The 22,541-nt window shown below is 48.8% G+C and overlaps 1 protein-coding gene across 2 annotated transcripts in view; it reads left to right on the forward strand.

Annotated features, from left to right (window-relative positions):
• PIK3R5 (phosphoinositide-3-kinase regulatory subunit 5) overlaps positions 1-22,237 on the forward strand; it is an 83,672-nt gene extending 61,435 nt beyond the window's left edge. Inside the window, exons 12-19 of one of the 2 annotated variants that reach the window (XM_040331125.1) lie at positions 1,047-1,166; positions 2,685-2,804; positions 4,752-4,845; positions 5,512-5,588; positions 8,356-8,449; positions 13,987-14,069; positions 14,631-14,746; positions 21,728-22,237. In XM_040331125.1, the coding sequence (XP_040187059.1) occupies positions 1,047-1,166; positions 2,685-2,804; positions 4,752-4,845; positions 5,512-5,588; positions 8,356-8,449; positions 13,987-14,069; positions 14,631-14,746; positions 21,728-21,869 (846 nt within the window). In that variant the 3' untranslated portion in view covers positions 21,870-22,237. The remainder of the gene's footprint in view (positions 1-1,046; positions 1,167-2,684; positions 2,805-4,751; positions 4,846-5,511; positions 5,589-8,355; positions 8,450-13,986; positions 14,070-14,630; positions 14,747-21,727) is intronic. The other variant, XM_040331126.1, reaches the window with a different exon arrangement.
• Positions 22,238-22,541: the final 304 nt, after the last annotated feature.

The following is a 22,541-nucleotide window of genomic DNA, read 5'->3' on the forward strand; positions in this document are numbered from 1 at the left end:
ACAGTGGCAGCAATTGATGGCACAGTGGCTATGTTTAATGGGCACAGTGATGAGCTTGGTGGCACAGTGGCAGCAATTGATGACACAGTGGCTGTGTTTAATGAGCACAGTGATGCACTTGATGGCACAGTGGCAGCAAGTGATGGCACAGTGGCTGTGTTTAATGGGCACAGTGATGCGCTTGATGGCACAGTGGCTGTGTTTAATGGGCACAGTGATGCGCTTGATGGCACAGTGGCAGCAAATGATGGCACTGTGGCAGCAATTGATGGCACAGTGGCTGTGTTTAATGGGCACAGTGATGCGCTTGATGGCACAGTGGCAGCAAGTGATGGCACAGTGGCTGTGTTTAGTGGGCACAGTGATGCGCTTGGTGGCACAGTGGCAGCAATTGATGGCACAGTGGCTGTGTTTAATGGGCACAGTGATGCGCTTGATGGCACAGTGGCTGTGTTTAATGGGCACAGTGATGCGCTTGATGGCACAGTGGCAGCAATTGATGCCACAGTGGCTGTGTTTAATGGGCACAGTGGAAGCAATTGATGGCACAGTGGCTGTGTTTAATGGGCACAGTGATGCGCTTGATGGCACAGTGGCAGCAACTGATGGCACAGTGGCTGTGTTTAATGGGCACAGTGATGCGCTTGATGGCACAGTGGCAGCAATTGATGCCACAGTGGCTGTGTTTAATGGGCACAGTGGCAGCAATTGATGGCACAGTGGCTGTGTTTAATGAGCACAGTGATGCGCTTGATGGTACAGTGGCAGCAATTGATGGCACAGTGGCTGTGTTTAATGGGCACAGTGGCTGCAATTGATGTTTTTTTTTTTTTAGTTTCTTTGCGCCCCCCCCAAAATATTTTGAGCACCAGCCGCCACTGTTTAAAGTAGATCTTAAACCTGGGTGACATTTAGTTTGCATATCATAAAACTATAGCATTGTGGCATCCTTTTTCCAATTTTGAAAACAGCGATCTCCTTGAATCCCCTTTTCAGAGACTTCCTTTCTTTTTAGCAAAGTAAAATAAATACTTTTCTTTTCTCAGGATGTGATCGGGGACGAGGAAAGCACTAACGATATCTCTCACTACATCGGGATGTTGGACCCATGGTACAAGCGCAATATCCAGGGTCTGATGGACCTCTCCACCCCCGTTTCCTGTCAGGTAATTATTACGGCGATATTCATCCAACGCTGGTCCCGGGGTGATGGATTATGAAATATGGCAGACGCCATGTAGAGCAGTGGTTCTCAACCTTCTAGTGCTGTGACCCCTTGATAACATGTCCCAAGTTGTGGGGACCCCTAACGGTAAAATAATTTTTGTAGCATGGGTTGTCAGCACCCAAGGCAAGACAAGTCATTTGCGCACCTAACCCACAGACATTTAGCGCTACCTGAGTCCTTTTTAATGGCAACTATAATCACAGGTAGTGTTACTCACCGTGTCTCTGACTTGGTGGTGTCTCGTAGCAGTGGCACCTATGCCGAAATCAGGAGATAGGGTCTCCTCCAGCCCCTCCCACTTCACTTTCCTCACCAGTCAGCTGACCCCTAGTCTTTGTCCCCCAGCCATGCCGTGAACTGAAAGAGCACCTGTGAAGAGGCTGAGTGGGCACCTGCGGGCTCCAAGAACAGCCCATTTGGGCAGCCGCAGGATCCAGGGATAGTAGAGGGATGTAAGGTCCTCTCATTTTGGAGCTTCCACCTCCAAGGTTGGTAGGCCACCATTTCCTGCCATTCATACTTCAGAAGCAAGGTATATAAGAAATGGGGGGGCGGCGTGCCCCCATTCTGGGGGAGCATTTTGGATCATTCCCTAATGAGGGATGGGAGGGGACATGGACGTGTCCCCATAGTTGAGGGTGTATGGTTATTGAACCATGGGAAACGATAGGAAAATTGGTCTCTCCATTGAAGTTTAGTTATTTGGAATCTCGCAATTTAAGTGACCGCACCCTTGTATATATAGGAAGTTTGCACCATCCCGCCTCCTTCTTGTCCATCTGTGACGAGGAGGCGGAGCTTTGTTACAGTGGACAGTGCGGACGGCGCGGACTTCCTATACATACAGCCCTGCTGTGAATCAGAGGGGACAATGTACAGTGTAATCAGGTTTTCTTCCCTCCTCATCAATAATGACATGACGGATAAGGTACGTGGGCACAGTGAGGCTGCTTATGGGCACAGTGAGGCTGCTTATGGGCACAGTGAGGCTGATTATGGGCACAGTGAGGCTGAAAATGTCCACAGTGAGGCTGAAAATGTCCACAGTGAGGCTGAAAATGTCCACAGTGAGGCTGCTTATGGGCACAGTGAGGCTGAAAATGTCCACAGTGAGGCTAAAAAGGTCCACAGTGAGGCTGCTTATGGGCACAGTGATGCTGAAAATGGGCACAGTGAGGCTGAAAATGGCCACAGTGAGGCTGAAAATGGTCACAGTGAGGCTGAAAATGGCCACAGTGAGGCTGAAAATGGGCACAGTGAGGCTGAAAATGGGCACAGTGAGGCTGCAGATGGGCACAGTGAGGCTCCAGATGGGCATTGTTGACCCTCTTTTCCGCTTACAGTAGCTGCTGCATTCTCACCCTAGGCTTATACTCGAGTCAATGCGTTTTCAATTATACTCGAGTAATTACGGTAAATAATGGTTACCATTAATCATTGTTCTCGTATCTCACAGACATCTACTCCTGAAAATGACTCGGCAGACACGCGGAAAATGCCCATCCTTGCCGACATGGTGCTGTATTATTGCCGGTTTGCCAAGCGATCTTTGCTCCTGCAGCTGTACAGAGCCGAGGTAAATCTTTATTTTATTTTATTTTTTTCTAATTTTATCTTTATTCGATTCCAAAGGTTTGAAATACAAAACAGCGTCTATTGAGCATTGCCAGGCTTAATAATATAATACATAGACTCAAAAAACTGACTATATAGCCTAAGTAGCAATTCAATAATTTCCTTCTTTAGCCCTGGAGGTAAATCTTACAATTTCTATCACCACTGTCTTCTATTCCTTTAATTGGCTTTTTTGTGTGCCCCTCGTTTTCCCCTTTTGATAACATTTGTTAATTGTAAGTGTTCCCCTGAAACAGGCTTCTAATGCATGCCATCATATTAGGTTGCTGGGTGAAATGGTGTTCAGATAGTGTCCAATGGGCAGGAACAGAGACAGTGGCGGTGCGTCCATGAAGGGCACACGGGCGCCGCCCCCTCTCTCCTGCCACCCCTCTATCACCAATAAATTCATGCACTGCATGAATCTATCTATCTATCTATGGTTGCTGCTGCCACCCCGCTATTTAGGTGCCAGACCCCTTTTCGGCACCTGGTACCTGAATTACAGCTGGGGGGGGGGGGGGTATTTTTTGGAAGCACCTGATTAGAGCCATAAGCTCTAATAGGCGTCCAATAAGGTGAACAGCGGGCGTCATGCTGGGTGTTCGCAGTTCACTAGGAAAGCTGTGTTAGGAAAGCGAATATTCATTCGCTTTCCTAACACTGAACCGCCTCTCTCAGCCAATCAGGAGCTCGGGTCTGTTACCTGGCTGAAACGACAGGCGCTGTGATTGGACGCCGCCTATCAAGCATCCAATCATAGCAGAGGACGGGAAGAGAGGACGGGAGAAGACATAGAGGAGCGTGGAGGACATCGCCGTGACCCGCTGCACCACCGAGACAGGTAAGTCCCGGGCGGGCGATGCAAACTGGCAGCATTTGATGGGCATAGTAGTGGCACTTGATGGGCACACTGGCAGCAAATGATGGGCACAGTAGTGGCAATTGATGGGCACACTGGCAGCAATTGATGGGCACAGTAGCGGCAATTGATGGCACACTGGCAGCAATTGATGGGCACAGTAGTGGCAATTGATGGGCACACTGGCGGCAAATGATGGGCACAGTAGTGCCAATTGATGGGCACACTGGCAGCAATTGATGGGCACAGTAGCGGCAATTGATGGGCATAGTAGCGGCAATTGATGGGCATAGTAGCGGCAATTGATGGGCACATTGGCAGCAATTGATGAGCACACTGGCAGCAATTGATGAGCACACTGGCAGCAATTGATGGGCACAGTGGCTGTTTGATGGGCACACTGGCAGCAATTGACAGGCACACTGGCAGCAATTCATGGGCACAGTGTCAGAAATTGATGGGCACAGTGGCAGCAATTGATGGGCACAGTGGCAGCAATTGATGGGCACAGTAGCGGAAATTGATGGGCATAGTAGCGGCAATTGATGGACATAGTAGCGGCAATTGATGGGCACACTGGCAGCAATTGATGAGCACACTGGCAGCAATTGATGAGCACACTGGCAGCAATTGATGGGCACAGTGGCTGTGTTTTATGGGCACACTGGCAGCAATTGACAGGCACACTGGCAGCAATTCATGGGCACAGTGTCAGAAATTGATGGGCATAGTAGTGGCAATTGATGGGCACAGTGGCAGCAATTGTTGGGCACAGTGGCAGCAATTGATGGGCACAGTGGCAGCAATTGATAGGCACAGCGGCTGCAATTGATGGGGGTTTCTTTTCCAGTTTGTTTGCGCCCCCCAAAAATGTTAAGCACCAGCCACCACTGAACTGGTTTCTATTCGCTGGCACCGTAATAATCCCATACCCCTCCATTGCTCTTTTACTGAACAGAGATATGTTTTATCAGCCAACGCCAACCAGATGTGTTGCTACATGAAGAAGGCAAACTGTCCTCACACGGAGCTTTCCTTTATTCTTAGATCACCTTTGATGGAGGCAGAAAACAGACGGAGGTCTTCATCCAGTCTTTGGAACTTGGTCATTCCGCGGCTCTAAGAGCCATCAAAGCTTCAGGTAAGTGCTACAGATTTGTAAAGAAGCCGTTTGGATTTTCTCAACCTCTTCCACACTGAGGAACCTTTAGAAAATAACTTCCGGGTTTCAGGGAACCTTGGCTAGAAGTGACCACATCTACAGCCCTTCGTACACATTAGAGTAGTATAGGAGGAAGAATGCGCCCTACACTTGTGGTCTTTGTGAAGAATTTCTACCTTACAGATAGATAAAGAGATCAATGGTGTCATTGGTAACTTACCTGAGAGACAAAAACTGTCCATTGCTCAAGGAATCCTGAGCAACCTGTCAGGTCACCTGTGGCCAGGTGACAAGTGCACCCCGTTGGGGTCAGGGGTGCACCACAGGGTAGTGAAACCTATGACCGACTGCTGCGATAAGAGAGGAAGTGTAAACCCAAGATCGCCGAGGGCGCGGAGTCTAAGACCCAGCTTTGTGTTCACCAGAGCCTCTAGTGGTGAGGATGGCCTTTGCCGCAGCTGAATCCAGGTAGCCAACGTGTTTCAGGAGCCAAAAATCCCCCTTCATAAGTGACAAAGCTTCCTACAGAACTCCAGGGAGGTGTTCTCTGTTTGAGGAGGAACATTGCTGGAAATACTTGTGCAGGGCCAATGCTTCCAAAATATCCTAAATCTAGCGTCCAATTAACATCCTTTTTATCTTTAGGTCCCGGGTGTAAGAGGCTCGGAATAGACGGAGATCGCGAAGCAATCCCATTTACACTACAAATCGTCTACAGCAAGGTAAGGCCACGCGGCTCGTTTCCTCTTCTAAAATTACTGGGTGTCCTTCCACTAATGCAAAACACGCTGCAGCCAATCACACCGCAGTCCCCCCCCCCCTCCCCCGTGCTCCTCCATTATTAACCAATGATCTGCAGCAGCCACAATACACAGTACAAGGAAGTAAGCAATGTCCCGGGTCATGTGACCTAAACTTTTTTCATGAACTCAGCTCCTCTTTTCAGCAAGCATGTGATAGGTTTGTGGGAAGTCACATGACAACCTCTCCTTTATCACGAGACGGGGAAATACTTCTTGCTGATGCATTCTGGTGCCGTTCATTTTTAATCGCATTTCGGAATATATTTGGTGCATTGAAAGCCCATTGATTTCAATGCAATGCACAGTAACGTGTGTTATAACATACATTATTGCATGTGTATTAACATGTACGTTACCCTAAATATTTATTTTTTTACCCTGTGTGTGTTCACATATGTGTGTTTTATAATTCACAGTCTCCATCATTTTACCTAGTCTATCCTGCCAGTAAATCTTCTTGTTTGTTCTAAACTGACCACGCAAAGCACGGAAGCTTATGTGTTAGCGTGGTCAGTTTTCATCCTTTTGGGTGGCCATTCCGAGGCATAGGACACTGTGCAGAAACACAGAATGCCTGTATTGGGTCGTTTGTTCAACCACCGTGGCAGCCTGACCAATCACAGCCTGGCTCTTTCACACACCCACTCCCAATCACAACCTGTTTTTGGAACAAACCCCCTTCCAATCACAATCTGCCTCTGGCACACACCCCCTCCCAATCACAGCCGGCCTTTCGCACACACTTCCCCCCCCCAAACACAGCCTGCCCCTGGCACACACCCCCTCCCAATCACAGCCGGCCTTTCGCACACACTTCCCCCCCCCCAAACACAGCCTGCCCCTGGCACACACCCCCTCCCAATCACAACCTGTCTTTGGCACGTGCCCCCTCCCAATCACAGTCTGCCTCTGGCACACACCTCTACCCAATCACAGCCTGGCTCTAGCACACCCCCTCCTAATCGCAACCTGTCCCTGGAACAAACCCCCTCCCAATCACAATCTACCTCTGGAACACACCGCCTCTCAATCACAGCCTGCCCCTGGCACAACCCCCACCCAATCACAGCCTTCCCCTGGCACACACCCTCTCCCAATCACAGCCTTCCCCTGGCACACACCCCCTCCCAATCACAGCCTGCCCCTGGCACACACCGCCTCCCAATCACAGCCTGACCCTGGCACACACCCCACCCAATCACAGTCTGCCTCTGGCACACACCCCCTCCCAATCACAGCCTGCCCCTGGCACACACCGCCTCCCAATCACAGCTTGCCCCTGGCACACACCCCACCCAATCACAGCCTGCCTCTGGCACACACTCTTCCCAATTACAACCTGCCTCTGGCACACACCCCCTCCCAATCACAGCCTGCCCCTGGCACACACCCCCTCCCAATCAAAGCCTGCCTCTGGAACACACCCCCCACCCAATCAAAGCCTGCCTCTGGAACACACCTGCTCCCAATCACAGCCAGCCTCTGGAACACCCCCGCTTCCAATCACAGCCTGCCCCTAGCACACACTACCTCCCAATCACAGCCTGCCCCAGGCACACCCCCCACCCAATCACAGCCTGCCCCAGGCACACCCCCCACCCAATCACAGCCTGCCCCTGGCACACACCTCCTTCCAATCAAAGCCTGCCTCTGGCACACCCCCCACCCAATCACAGCCTGCCCCTGGCACACCCCCCACCCAATCACAGCCTGCCTCTGGCACACAACCTTCCCAATTACAACCTGCCCCTGGCACACCCCCCACCCAATCACAGCCTGCCTCTGGCACACAACCTTCCCAATTACAACCTGCCTCTGGCACACCCCCCACCCAATCACAGCCTGCCCCTGGCACACCCCCCACCCAATCACAGCCTGCCTCTGGCACACAACCTTCCCAATTACAACCTGCCTCTGGCACACAGCCCCTCCCAATCACAGCCTGCCTCTGGCACACACCGCCTCCTAATCACAGCCTGCCTCTGGCACACACTCCCTCCCAATCACAGCCTGCCTCTGGCACACACCCTTCCCAATTACAACCTGCCTCTGGCACACACTCCCTCCCAATCACAGCCTGCCCCTGGCACACACCCTTCCCAATCACAGCCTGCCCCTGGCACACCCCCACCCGCACCCAATCACAGCCTGCCTCTGGCACACACCCTTCCCAATCACAGCCTGCCTCTGGCACACACCGCCTCCCAATCACAGCCTGCCTCTGGCACATACTCCCTCCCAATCACAGCCTGCCTCTGGCACACACCCTTCCCAATCACAGCCTGCCTCTGGCACACACCGCCTCCCAATCACAGCCTGCCCCTGGCACACCCCCACCCAATTACAGCCTGCCTCTGGCACACACCCTTCCCAATCACAGCCTTCCCCTGGCACACACTTCCTCCCAATCACAGCCTGCCCCTGGCACACCCCCACCCAATCATAGCCTTCCCCTGGCACACACTCCCTCCCAAATCTTCCAGGAACTGAAGTGGTTAATTAGGAAGTGTGAACCTCAGTGATCCGGATTGACAGATCAGGACTCGGACAACTGGTGAAATCTGACATAAAGTCAGAGTAGACATACAATTGTGATTGGCTGCAGTCTGAAGTTGCTTAAGTTGATTGGGTCTGGTTACAAAAAAAGAGTAACGGTAACAGATTTGTCAATCTTGTGTTCCTGCAGTCCAGTGTGAGCGGCCGAAGCCGATGGAGCGATGGAGAGAAAGTCTGTACGTCCGTCAGCTTGAGGAAAGCATGCAATTCATACGAAGAACTTGGTAAGGCAACTGATAAAAAAGATATATATATATTTATTGGGTGTAGCCAACAGTGAGATCCGTTCCTCTGCTCGGAACTTACCCCGCAGCTTTGGGTGGAGTGCGCTGTACAGGTATGGATCCCTTGCTGTTTGTGACACTGGTGGAGGAATCTCTGTGCATGTATAGGTCGCCCCCGCAGTCAAGGTCGTTTTTGGCTGGGTTGTAATTAGTTCAGACTGATAGTATAGTTTTTTCACCATTTTTTTCCCTAAGTTCAAGTGTATATATACGTCAATACTTTGATGTTATATATCGTGGCTATTAGGGGTGCAACGGATCGTCATTGATCCGTGATCCGAACGGGTCAACGTTCACGGATTGGCACACCATGCGATCTGCGGATTGAGCCCATAGGAAAGGTCGCGGCTTCGGCCTAGCTCCGGAGCGGCGGCCATCTTGGTACACCCCACACCTCCGGAGTGGCGTGCTGATGGGGGAGATGTGGTGGACATTACAGTGGGGGAGATGTGGTGGACATTACAGTGGGGTGGGGGAGATGTGGTGGACATTATAGTGGGGGAGATGTGGTGGACAAAAAAGGCAAGGAGAGAGGCGCCTCTGGGTGTAGTAGCTTAAAAACAATTTAATGGTTAAAAAACAAATACATGTGGTTGTTGCACTCACATTTGAGCAGTATGGAACAGGCACGTAAAGGTTTCTTTTAGGCTGGGTGAGCTGTCATCCGAGGAGGTAAGTTCCTTTTCCAGTCAGAGGGAGCGCTGTGCGGGGAGGTCACTATTTCATCCGAAGGATGGCATCCATGGGGATGTAGATGGTTCTCAACCCGAGGTCTGGAGCGCACGTGGAAGGCTGGCGAGGGCGGATGACGTCACTGGTATGCGACGCGTTTCAGAGTCTCAAAAACAGCTGATGGATTTTGCTGCTTACACTCCTTTCTCAAGCATAGCGGAGGAGGGGCACGGAACTAGTATTTATTGGTGTGGAGGGGGCGGAGCAAGGCGAAGGTGGGGCGGGACGGAATGCGGAGTGATGTGAAGGAAGGAAGTGTGGGCGTGAATCAAGGAGTGTCAATGTGTGAATAGGAGACGGGCGTATAGGACGAGGGCGGGCAATGAGAGATTAAGTTAGATCTAAACGAACGGGGGGAGGAGGAGGGGCCGTGAATGGGACTAAGGTGGAATGTGATGGGAAGTGTCAGAACGGGGAGAGGACGGGGACAGTGTTGGAGGAGAATTAAGTGTAGTGTGAACGCAATGAGGGACAATGATGGATAAGTAATGAATGAGGGTGTGTGGGCTGCACTTATATGAATAAGAATAATAAGAATAAAGGGAACTAGTGAGAACGATGTTTAGGTCACAAGTGCAGTATAAGTGGCAGGGGGGGCCATGTGGTGAGGAGTATGTGTGGGGAGCTGATATTATTGACTATGATGTGATGGATATATAATATGATTTAATATGATACTGACTGTAGGTGAATTTGATTTTAGTCAGTATATAGTAGCTGGAGGAATAAGGTGGGAGTAATGGCACTAATATACCATGGGGTAGGGTGTGGGTGGCTGAGGATGTAAAAAAGGGGGGGGGGGGGGAAAGAAAGGGAGAAGGGGGGGGGGGGAGAAAAAGGGGGGGGGAGGGAGGGGGGCGCTGAAAAAGGAAGGATAGTGGGGGAAAAAAAGAGAAAGAAGAAGAAGTGGGGAAGGGGGGGGGGGAGAGGGGTGGGGAGGAAACAAGAGACAGAAAGGGGGAGGGGGAAAGGGAGGGAGAGGGAATGAGGGGGAGGGGTGGGGGGGGGGGGGAGAGTGATCCATGGGGTGTGCACAGTATATATACAACAACATGTGGATATGGAGTCCATAAAGTGTGCACAGTATCTGTACAACAGCATGTGGATATAGAGTCTAATTAAATGGATCCTTAGAGAATACAAAGATAAAAAATTGTCTACATACGCGCTAGGTGTTCAGAAGTAGAACAGCAGAGGATTCATATATACAGTGGTATAGACATACATAAATAAATAAATAAATATATAAATACATATACACAACCTGCATAATAGTACGTAGTATATAGTAAAAGGAGGTATGAATGAAAGGTGTAAAATTACGGATATGTACAGGGGGAGCGTATGTATGCCCGTGAACCTGTATTTGGGAGGGCAAATGTATAAAGGTATAAAGTTATAGTGATAAGTGGGTTATAGAATGGTGGCAATCTCAATGCTTTCGTTGATGCCACCCGGAGAGAGGGCATCTAGGGTGTATATCCAATACGTTTCCCTGGCGCATAGTTTTTTAAATCTTTCTGCTGGGGTGAAGATGTTGCTAATTTGTTCTATAACCCATACTGAGAGTCCTGTGGTTGATTGCTGGTGTGTGGTGGTAAAGTGTTTAGGCACACTGTGGGGGTCGGTGCCGCCTTCTATGTTTCTTCGATGTTCCCCAAAACGTTGTCTCAGGGGTCGAATGGTGCGGCCCACATACAGCAAGCCGCAAGGGCAGGTGAGGGCATACACGACGAAGTCCGAAGAGCAATTGAAGAATTCCTTCAAATGGTAAGTTTTTTTTTTTTTTTTTGTTTTTTTTGTTTTTTTTTTTTTTTTTTTTTTTTTTTTTTTTGCTGTATGTGGGCCGCACCATTCGACCCCTGAGACAACGTTTTGGGGAACATCGAAGAAACATAGAAGGCGGCACCGACCCCCACAGTGTGCCTAAACACTTTACCACCACACACCAGCAATCAACCACAGGACTCTCAGTATGGGTTATAGAACAAATTAGCAACATCTTCACCCCAGCAGAAAGATTTAAAAAACTATGCGCCAGGGAAACGTATTGGATATACACCCTAGATGCCCTCTCTCCGGGTGGCATCAACGAAAGCATTGAGATTGCCACCATTCTATAACCCACTTATCACTATAACTTTATACCTTTATACATTTGCCCTCCCAAATACAGGTTCACGGGCATACATACGCTCCCCCTGTACATATCCGTAATTTTACACCTTTCATTCATACCTCCTTTTACTATATACTACGTACTATTATGCAGGTTGTGTATATGTATTTATATATTTATTTATTTATTTATGTATGTCTATACCACTGTATATATGAATCCTCTGCTGTTCTACTTCTGAACACCTAGCGCGTATGTAGACAATTTTTTATCTTTGTATTCTCTAAGGATCCATTTAATTAGACTCTATATCCACATGCTGTTGTACAGATACTGTGCACACTTTATGGACTCCATATCCACATGTTGTTGTATATATACTGTGCACACCCCATGGATCACTCTCCCCCCCCCCCCCACCCCTCCCCCTCATTCCCTCTCCCTCCCTTTCCCCCTCCCCCTTTCTGTCTCTTGTTTCCTCCCCACCCCTCTCCCCCCCCCCCCTTCCCCACTTCTTCTTCTTTCTCTTTTTTTCCCCCACTATCCTTCCTTTTTCAGCGCCCCCCTCCCTCCCCCCCCCCTTTTTCTCCCCCCCCCCCTTCTCCCTTTCTTTCCCCCCCCCCCCCCCTTTTTTACATCCTCAGCCACCCACACCCTACCCCATGGTATATTAGTGCCATTACTCCCACCTTATTCCTCCAGCTACTATATACTGACTAAAATCAAATTCACCTACAGTCAGTATCATATTAAATCATATTATATATCCATCACATCATAGTCAATAATATCAGCTCCCCACACATACTCCTCACCACATGGCCCCCCCTGCCACTTATACTGCACTTGTGACCTAAACATCGTTCTCACTAGTTCCCTTTATTCTTATTATTCTTATTCATATAAGTGCAGCCCACACACCCTCATTCATTACTTATCCATCATTGTCCCTCATTGCGTTCACACTACACTTAATTCTCCTCCAACACTGTCCCCGTCCTCTCCCCGTTCTGACACTTCCCATCACATTCCACCTTAGTCCCATTCACGGCCCCTCCTCCTCCCCCCGTTCGTTTAGATCTAACTTAATCTCTCATTGCCCGCCCTCGTCCTATACGCCCGTCTCCTATTCACACATTGACACTCCTTGATTCACGCCCACACTTCCTTCCTTCACATCACTCCGCATTCCGTCCCGCCCCACCTTCGCCTTGCTCCGCCCCCTCCACACCAATAAATACTAGTTCCGTGCCCCTCCTCCGCTATGCTTGAGAAAGGAGTGTAAGCAGCAAAATCCATCAGCTGTTTTTGAGACTCTGAAACGCGTCGCATACCAGTGACGTCATCCGCCCTCGCCAGCCTTCCACGTGCGCTCCAGACCTCGGGTTGAGAACCATCTACATCCCCATGGATGCCATCCTTCGGATGAAATAGTGACCTCCCCGCACAGCGCTCCCTCTGACTGGAAAAGGAACTTACCTCCTCGGATGACAGCTCACCCAGCCTAAAAGAAACCTTTACGTGCCTGTTCCATACTGCTCAAATGTGAGTGCAACAACCACATGTATTTGTTTTTTAACCATTAAATTGTTTTTAAGCTACTACACCCAGAGGCGCCTCTCTCCTTGCCTTTTTTCTAGAAATTGGAACATGGTCTCTGTTCCCCTCTGATGGCAGCCCTGGAAGTATTTTACCCATCTCAATTTTTAACACAGACTTCTTGATAAGTTTATCCAAAACTGTCACATTCTGACTTTTATTACCATGCTGTGTTTATGCTGTATCTGACACCCAAGGTTTATGTGTACCTATGCGCATTATTTACTTGTCTCTGAGATGTGGTGGACATTACAGTGGGGTGGGGGAGATGTGGTGGACATTATAGTGGGGGAGATGTGGTGGACATTACAGTGGGGTGGGGGAGATGTGGTGGACATTACATTGGGGGTGATGTGGTGGACATTACAGTGGGGGGAGATGTGGTGGACATTACATTGGGGGTGATGTGGTGGACATTACAGTGGGGGAGATGTGGTGGACATTACAGTGGGGACAATATATGGTGGTGATGTGGACATTACAGTGGGGTAGATGTGGACATTACAGTGAAGACTATATTGGGGTCAGTGGGAGGAAGAGTGCCCCATCATTGGTGTCAGTGGGAGGAATAGTGTCCCATCATTGGTATCAGTGGGAGGAATAGTGTCCCGTCATTGGTATCAGTGGGAGGAATAGTGTCCCGTCATTGGTGTCAGTGGGAGGAATAGTGTCCCATCATTGGTGTCAGTGGGGAGGAATAGTGTCCCATCATTAGTGTCAGTGGGAGGAATAGTGTCCCATCATTGGTATCAGTGGGAGGAATAGTGTCCCATCATTGGTGTCAGTGGGAGGAATGGTGGCCCATCATTGGTGTCAGTGGGAGGAATAGTGCCCCATCATTGGTGTCAGTGGGAGGAATAGTGTCCCATCATTGGTGTCAGTGGGAGGAATGGTGGCCCAAGGGCCGGATAAATGCATGAAAGGGCCACATCTGGCCCTCAGGCTGCAGTTTGGAAAGCACTGTATCATTGCAAGCTTCTCTATGGGTGTGGCGCTCGGTGTTTATGCCGCTATGTGTTTTCTTTAGATTCTAGAATGGAATGTCTGAATCTCACTGTACGGGAGGTGGTGAAGAGACAAAACTCCAAGACGAAGAAAAGCTTCAACCAGGTGAGAAGCACACGGGACAAGAGAGGCAGACAGCGGACACCGCAGGCCTCACATACTTGGGGTATTACCCAGCAGACTGGCTCTGGTGTAACATATTCGCAGTAGACATTTGATTGGTCAAATTAAGGGCGGATATACATGGTGCTATATCATCAGGAAGGATCAATCACAATAAAGCAACACAGACCTCATCCCTGAGCTGCTCTGAGATTAGACTCCATGCAGCTCGTTCATTCTGAGTCCGATCCTGACCAGTTCATTTCAGGAACACATTACAGAGGAAAGAGACGGAAATCAATTTCCTTCTTAGGGCTTTCTAAACCAGATAATGCAATTCAGTCGATCATTAGACTCTCCACAATCCACACTACGGCCAAACTGGAACTCTCCACACCTTCTAAGAAAGTATTTGAAGCCTTCAGATAAACCTTGACTTGATGAAAGTTGTTTGCCATTTTTTCCCCAGAGAGGAGTTCCTCCTTACTGAGTCTGATGCTACTTTATTGACCACTGAACCAAAGCCGACCACCACTAATCCCCTCCCCCCCCCATTCTTTTCAGCAGATCAGCATTTCGCAAATCAAAGTAGACAAAGCGCAGATTATTGCGCAGAATGGAGGAACGTTCCCCTTGTGCCTGGACCAGGATGAACGCAAAATCCTTCAGAGGGTCATCAGGTAAGATATATTTTCCTTATGTCCCAAGTCCCATCTATATAAAAGAAAGAGGAAGAATGAACCAAGGGGGGTAAAACCACATGGTCAATTATGTCCGAGAATGTGATCGTTCTACTAACTTGACGATAGGCTACTGTCACGGGTCAGACTCGGAGACCATTGGCTATAGGAGTAGAGAGGTTCCCCACTGACCAGCAGGATAGGTATACAAGCAGGTCAGCCTGGCAGCTGAGGCAGACTAACCCGAGGTGCGGGGTCTAAGCACTAACGGTGTTCATCAGAGCTTCTGGTGGTGGAGATGGGTTTAGCTGCATGTTAGTACCAGGTGCCCGTCCTCATGATCGCCCCACCGGGAGGTGAGCAAGCCGGGGTCCAGTAGCAGATAAATAAGCCAGAGGTCAGTAACACGTGGTTGCAGGTTGGGATCAAGCAGAAGTATAGTCAAGGAACAAGCCAGAGGTTTGGTAACGAGTGGTTGCAGGTTGGGGTCAAACAGAAGTGCAGTAGAAGTGTAGTAGAGGAACAAGCCAGAGGTTGGTAACTAGTGGTTGCAGGTTGGGATCAAGCAGAAGCGCAGTAGAAGTGTAGTTGAGGAACAAGCTAGAGGTTTGGTAACGAGTGGTTGCAGGTTGGGGTCAAGCAGAAAGTGTAGTAGAGGAACAAGCTAGAGGTCTGCAACGAGTGGTTGCAGGTTGGGGTCAAGCAGAAGCGCAGTAGAAGTGTAGTAGAGGAACAAGCCAGAGGTTGGTAACTAGTGGTTGCAGGTTGGGGTCAAGCAGAAGCGCAGTAGAAGTGTAGTAGAGGAACAAGCCAGAGGTTGGTAACTAGTGGGTTGCAGGTTGGGGTCAAGCAGAAGCGCAGTAGAAGTGTAGTAGAGGAACAAGCCAGAGGTTTGGTAACGAGTGGTTGCAGGTTGGGATTAAGCAGAAGCGCAGTAGAAGTGTAGTAGAGGAACAAGCTAGAGGTCTGTAACAAGTGGTTGCAGGTTGGGGTCAAGCAGAAGCGCAGTAGAAGTGTAGTAGATGAAGAAGCTAGAGGTTTGTAACGAGAGGTTTCAGGTTGGGGTCAAGTAGAAGTGCAGTAGAGGAACAAACCAGAGTTTGGTAACTAGTGGTTGCAGGTTGGGATCAAGCAGAAGCGCAGTAGAAGTGTAGTAGAGGAACAAGCCAGAGGTTTGGTAACTAGTGGTTGCAGGTTGGGGTCAAGCAGAAGTGCAGTAGAAGTGTAGTAGAGGAACAAGCTAGAGGTCTGTAACTAGTGGTTGCAGGTTGGGGTCAAGAAGAAGCACAGTAGAAGTGTAGTTGAGGAACAAGCTAGAGGTTTGGTAACTAGTGGTTGCAGGTTGGGGTCAAGCAGAAGCGCAGTAGAAGTGTAGTAGAGGAACAAGCCAGAGGTTGGTAACTAGTGGTTGCAGGTTGGGGTCAAGAAGAAGCACAGTAGAATTGTAGTCGAGGAACAAGCCCAGGATCGGTAACGAGTGGTTGCAGGTTGGGATTAAGCAGAAGCGCAGTAGAAGTGAAGTCGAGGAACAAGCACAGGATTGGTAACGAGTGGTTGCAGGTTGGGATTAAGCAGAAGTGTAGTAGAGGAACAAGCTAGAGGTTTGGTAACTAGTGGTTGCAGGTTGGGGGTCAAGCAGAAGCGCAGTAGAAGTGTAGTAGAGGAACAAGCCAGAGTTTGGTAACTAGTGGTTGCAGGTTGGGATCAAACAGAAGTGTAGTCAAGGAACAAGCCAGAGGTTGGTAACTAGTGGTTGCAGGTTGGGGTCAAGCAGAAGCGCAGTAGAAGTGTAGTAGAGGAACAAGCCAGAGTTTGGTAACTAGTGGTTGCAGATTGGGGTCAAGCAGAAGCGCAGTAGAAGTGTAGTAGAGGAACAAGCCAGAGGTTTGGTAACGAGTGGTTGCAGGTTGGGATTAAGCAGAAGCGCAGTAGAAGTGTAGTAGAGGAACAAGCTAGAGGTCTGTAACAAGTGGTTGCAGGTTGGGGTCAAGCAGAAGCGCAGTAGAAGTGTAGTAGATGAAGAAGCTAGAGGTTTGTAACGAGAGGTTTCAGGTTGGGGTCAAGTAGAAGTGCAGTAGAGGAACAAACCAGAGTTTGGTAACTAGTGGTTGCAGGTTGGGATCAAGCAGAAGCGCAGTAGAAGTGTAGTAGAGGAACAAGCCAGAGGTTTGGTAACTAGTGGTTGCAGGTTGGGGTCAAGCAGAAGTGCAGTAGAAGTGTAGTAGAGGAACAAGCTAGAGGTCTGTAACTAGTGGTTGCAGGTTGGGGTCAAGAAGAAGCACAGTAGAAGTGTAGTTGAGGAACAAGCTAGAGGTTTGGTAACTAGTGGTTGCAGGTTGGGGTCAAGCAGAAGCGCAGTAGAAGTGTAGTAGAGGAACAAGCCAGAGGTTGGTAACTAGTGGTTGCAGGTTGGGGTCAAGAAGAAGCACAGTAGAATTGTAGTCGAGGAACAAGCCCAGGATCGGTAACGAGTGGTTGCAGGTTGGGATTAAGCAGAAGCGCAGTAGAAGTGAAGTCGAGGAACAAGCACAGGATTGGTAACGAGTGGTTGCAGGTTGGGATTAAGCAGAAGTGTAGTAGAGGAACAAGCTAGAGGTTTGGTAACTAGTGGTTGCAGGTTGGGGGTCAAGCAGAAGCGCAGTAGAAGTGTAGTAGAGGAACAAGCCAGAGTTTGGTAACTAGTGGTTGCAGGTTGGGATCAAACAGAAGTGTAGTCAAGGAACAAGCCAGAGGTTGGTAACTAGTGGTTGCAGGTTGGGGTCAAGCAGAAGCGCAGTAGAAGTGTAGTAGAGGAACAAGCCAGAGTTTGGTAACTAGTGGTTGCAGATTGGGGTCAAGCAGAAGCGCAGTAGAAGTGTAGTAGAGGAACAAGCCAGAGGTCTGTAACGAGTGGTTGCAGGTTGGGGTCAAGCAGAAGTGCCGTAGAAGTGAAGTCGAGGAACAAGCACAGGATTGGTAACGATTGTTGGCGAAGATACAAGCAGCAGAAGGGGTGGCAAAAGCAAGATATTGTCTGGAGAGAGCACAATAATCTGGCAAACAGGAAGAGCAAAAGCATGGCATAAAAAGGAAGTTTATTGGAGATGAAAAGGGTGAAAGGTAGAAGAAAAACAAGGCAAGGTTGTCCAAGGAATCGGGCAGGGAGCTATCCAGCATCTCAAGTGGTTTAGCGAGAAGTTTTCAGGCTCAGATCCAGGTCCTCACAGCTACATGACAATCGCGTTACTCTTATCGCCACGAACGCCAAAGTGGGAGTAATAATTCTGGGTCCATCATTCATGGTTGACTCTAAATTGATGATTTTGTCGCCATTCCAATACCATATTTTATGGTTTGACATGTTTGGTATTTACTTACGTGTTGCGACCTCAACTTTTGTATTCTTTTACCCAAAAAATTAGCTAATATATTGCGTTTGTGTGCACTAAAATTCACTTCAGAGTATCTTTTTACTGGAATTTAGCTTTTGATAAACATTTGCACAAATATTGTGTGACGTGAAACATTGCAATGATCCCCATTTTGTTTTCCATGATATTAAATGTTCAACTTCTAACATAACATATGCACACAACAAATAATTACAATGGCTCTGTTCAGTGGTGTTTTAACAAAAAAACGGTCCTACCTCAGTATATCCAGAAGGGGGCGCTGCAGGACCGCTTCCAAAAGTTCCACAGTGAGTTTCCAAGCACCTGCAAAAAGCGGAGAAGAGTTGGAATCGGGAGTTGTTGACTTTAGATGAGCTGTTTGTGTGTTTTCTGTATTTTCCATGTAGGACAAACACATGGACATGAAAGAATGCGTCAGTCACAGTCGGTGTTGCCGTGCGGCACATCGGGGACACGGCACATGGGGGACACGGCACATGGGGGACACGGCACATCGGGGACATGGCACATCGGGGACACGGCACATGGGGGACACGGCACATGGGGAAAACGGCACATGGGGGACACGGCACATGGGGGACACGGCACATGGGGGACACGGCACATCGGGGACACGGCACATGGGAGACACGGCACATCGGGGACACGGCACATCGGGGACACGGCACATGGGGGACACGGCACATGGGGGACACGGCACATGGGGGACACGGCACATGGGGGACACGGCACATGGGGGACACGGCACATCAGGGACACGGCACATGGGGGACACGGCCTCCCTCCTGGTGACTTCCATTCACCGCCATTCTAATGGGAACCCTAAAATACGCAGAGCGGCACATCTCACCCACTAAGGGACACACAAGTGCTGGAGCTGAAGTGGCCACAAGTTGTTTTCCAAATTTTTGTAAAAAAAAAATCAAAAACATTTTTATGTGCAAGTTCAAAAACATTATTGTGTACCAGCCGTCTCCAAACTGCGGCCCTTCGCATGTCCTTATCCGACCCCTTGGGGATTCCTCCCACTGACACCAATGATGGGACACTATTCCTCCCACTGACACCAATGATGGGACACTATTCCTCCCACTGACACCAATGATGGGACACTATTCCTCCCACTGACACCAGTGATGGGGACACTATTCCTCCCACTGATACCAATGATGGGACGCTATTCCTCCCACTGACACCAGTGATGGGACACTATTCCTCCCACTGACACCAATAATGGGACACTATTCCTCCCACTGACACCAATGATGGGACACTATTCCTCCCACTGACACCAATGATGGGACACTATTCCTCCCACTGACACCAGTGATGGGGACACTATTCCTCCCACTGATACCAATGATGGGACACTATTCCTCCCACTGACACCAGTGATGGGACACTATTCCTCCCACTGACACCAATAATGGGACACTATTCCTCCCACTGACACCAATGATGGGACACTATTCCTCCCACTGATACCAATGATGGGACGCTATTCCTCCCACTGACACCAATGATGGGACACTATTCCTCCCACTGACACCAATTATGGGGCACTATTCCTCCCACTGATACCAATGATGGGACACTATTCCTCCCACTGATACCAATGATGGGACACTATTCCTCCCACTGACACCAGTGATGGGGCACCATTCCTCCCACTGACACCAATGATGGGACACTATTCCCCCCACTGACACCAATGATGGGACACTATTCCTCCCACTGACACCAATGATGGGACACTATTCCTCCCACTGACACCAATGATGGGACACTATTCCTCCCACTGACACCAATGATGGGACACTATTCCTCCCACTGACACCAATGATGGGGCACTATTCCTCCCACTGACACCAATGATGGGACACTATTCCTCCCACTGACACCAATGATGGGACACTATTCCTCCCACTGACACCAATGATGGGACACTATTCCTCCCACTGACACCAATGATGGGACACTATTCCTCCCACTGACACCAATGATGGGACACTATTCCTCCCACTGACACCAGTGATGGGGCACCATTCCTCCCACTGACACCAATGATGGGACACTATTTCTATCACTAATACCCATTATGGGGCACTATTCCTCCTCCTGCTGACCACTGGCGCTATGTAATTTTTTCACTCCCACTGACCACAGTCCGGCGTCCTTTAAAATCCGAAGGACAGTAAACTGAACCTTTGTTTAAAAAGTCTGGAGACCCCGGATCTATACAGGTACACATTTATATTTATATACACAAGTGTAACTAATTCATTCGGTAAGAAAAAAATAAATAAATAGAAAACCTCCAGCTACAGAACTCTGTGCCCACGGCGGATCCAGAGGAAGGCGAAAACGGCCCTTATAAAGTATTATCCAATTTGCTGCAATAGGGTGAAAAAATTATTTCTTCCTGATCAATGAATCAAATTGCGGCTGGCCCCAATGTGTGCGTTTTGTGGTGCTTGGTAAATAAATGGAACTGACACGTTTCGACCCATCGGGGTCTTCTTCAGAAGATAAGTTTGCTGTGGGGAAATTGCATTCAATAAATCAAATTTATTATTTAACCACTTAAGGACCGCCTCCTGCACATATACGTCGGCAGAATGGCACGGCTGGGCACAAGCACGTACCTGTACGTCCTCTTTAAGTGCCCAGCTGTGGGTCGTGGACCCTTTTCGAAGCTGCGTGACCCGATTCGCCGCTGGAGTCCCGCGATCGTTCTTCACTGTGGCGCCGTCATCGATCGTGTGTTCCCTTATATAGGGAAACGCAATCAATGATGTCACACATACAGCCACACCCCCCTACAGTTAGAAATGCAAATGAGGTCACACTTAACCCCTTCAGCGCCCCCTTGTGGTTAACTCCCAAACTGCAAATGTCATTTTCACAGTAATCAGTGCATTTTTAATGCATTTTTTGCTGTGAAAATTACAATGGTCCCAAAAATGTGTCAAAATTGTCCGAAGTGTCCGCCATAATGTCGCAGTCATGAAAAAAAATCGTGATCGCCGCCATTAGTAGTAAAAAAAAAAAAAATTTATAAATATGCAATAAAACTATCTCCTATTTTGTAAACGCTATAAATTTTGCACAAACCAACCGATAAACGCTTATTGCGATTTTTTTTTACCAGAAATATGTAGAAGAATACTTATCGGCCTAAACTGAGGAAAAAAAATATTTTTTTATATATTTTTGGGGGATATTTATTACGGCAAAAAGGAAAAAATATTGAATTTTTTTTCAAAATTGTCGCTCTATTTTTGTTTATAGCGCAAAAAATAAAAACCGCAGAGGTGATCAAATACCACCAAAAGAAAGCTCAATTTGTGTGGGAAAAAAGGACGCCAATTTTGTTTGGGAGCCACGTCGCACGACCGCGCAATTGTCAGTTAAAGCGACGCAGTGCCGAATCGCAAAAACTGGCCGGGTCCTTTAGCTGCCTAAAGGTTCCGGGTCTTAAGTGGTTAAAAAAGCATACTGCTGATGTAGGTAGACATTGGAACCATTGTGCGCTGTGTGTGGGTCGGACTGGACATCCTAACGGCGATTATTTCTTCTCTTTATTTAGGTGTGAAGTTTCGCCGTGTTACAAGCCTGAGATCAGAGACTTCCGTAAAATCTATCTGCCGCACTGGTCACAGACGGCTCAGGACCAGTTCTGCTCCCTCCTGTGCCTGCCGGTGGCAACGTTCAGCGGGGGTCACCTCTAGAGGGCGACGCACAGCTTTATTGTCCGATGAATGCGCCCCCCTCTAAAGAGCGCCATTTTCTGTCCCTCCGGAACTGGAATGTCTTCTTTCTATGGTACGAGAAAACTTTTAAAACCGCAGCAAAGAGATACTTCAATGCTGGGTTTGAGGAGCAAAGAAAAATTCCGATTGGCCTCCATCCCATGCGATCTTCTGTAGAGGGTTCATAATTGAAGTCCAGCCCTTCATGTAGGACTCTGGGAAGAAGAGATATCGGATACAATGTATCAAGGCAGCCATATTGTCAAGTAGTTGCTTGAGAAAATGGACAAGAGGTGTTGGAACCCTGTGGGGTTTCCCTATCCGCTGGAACCTCGGTTTTCGAGTAACGCGGTTAACAAGCATTTTGAAAGACGAGCAACTTTAAAAAAAAAAATTCACAGTGAGACTGCAAAGGGCACAGTGAGGTTTGGCACAGTGAGACTGCAATGTGCACAGTGAGGTTTGGCACAGTGAGGTTGCAATGGGCACAGTGAGGTTTGGCACAGTGAGACTGCAAAGGGCACAGTGAGGTATGGCACAGTGAGACTGCAAAGGGCACAGTGAGGTTTGGCACAGTGAGACTGCAATGTGCACAGTGAGGTTTGGCACAGTGAGGTTGCAATGGGCACAGTGAGACTGTAATGGGCACAG

The sequence above is a fragment of the Rana temporaria genome, chromosome 12 (genome assembly GCF_905171775.1).
Source record: "Rana temporaria chromosome 12, aRanTem1.1, whole genome shotgun sequence".
Classification (NCBI taxonomy): Eukaryota; Metazoa; Chordata; class Amphibia; order Anura; family Ranidae; genus Rana; species Rana temporaria.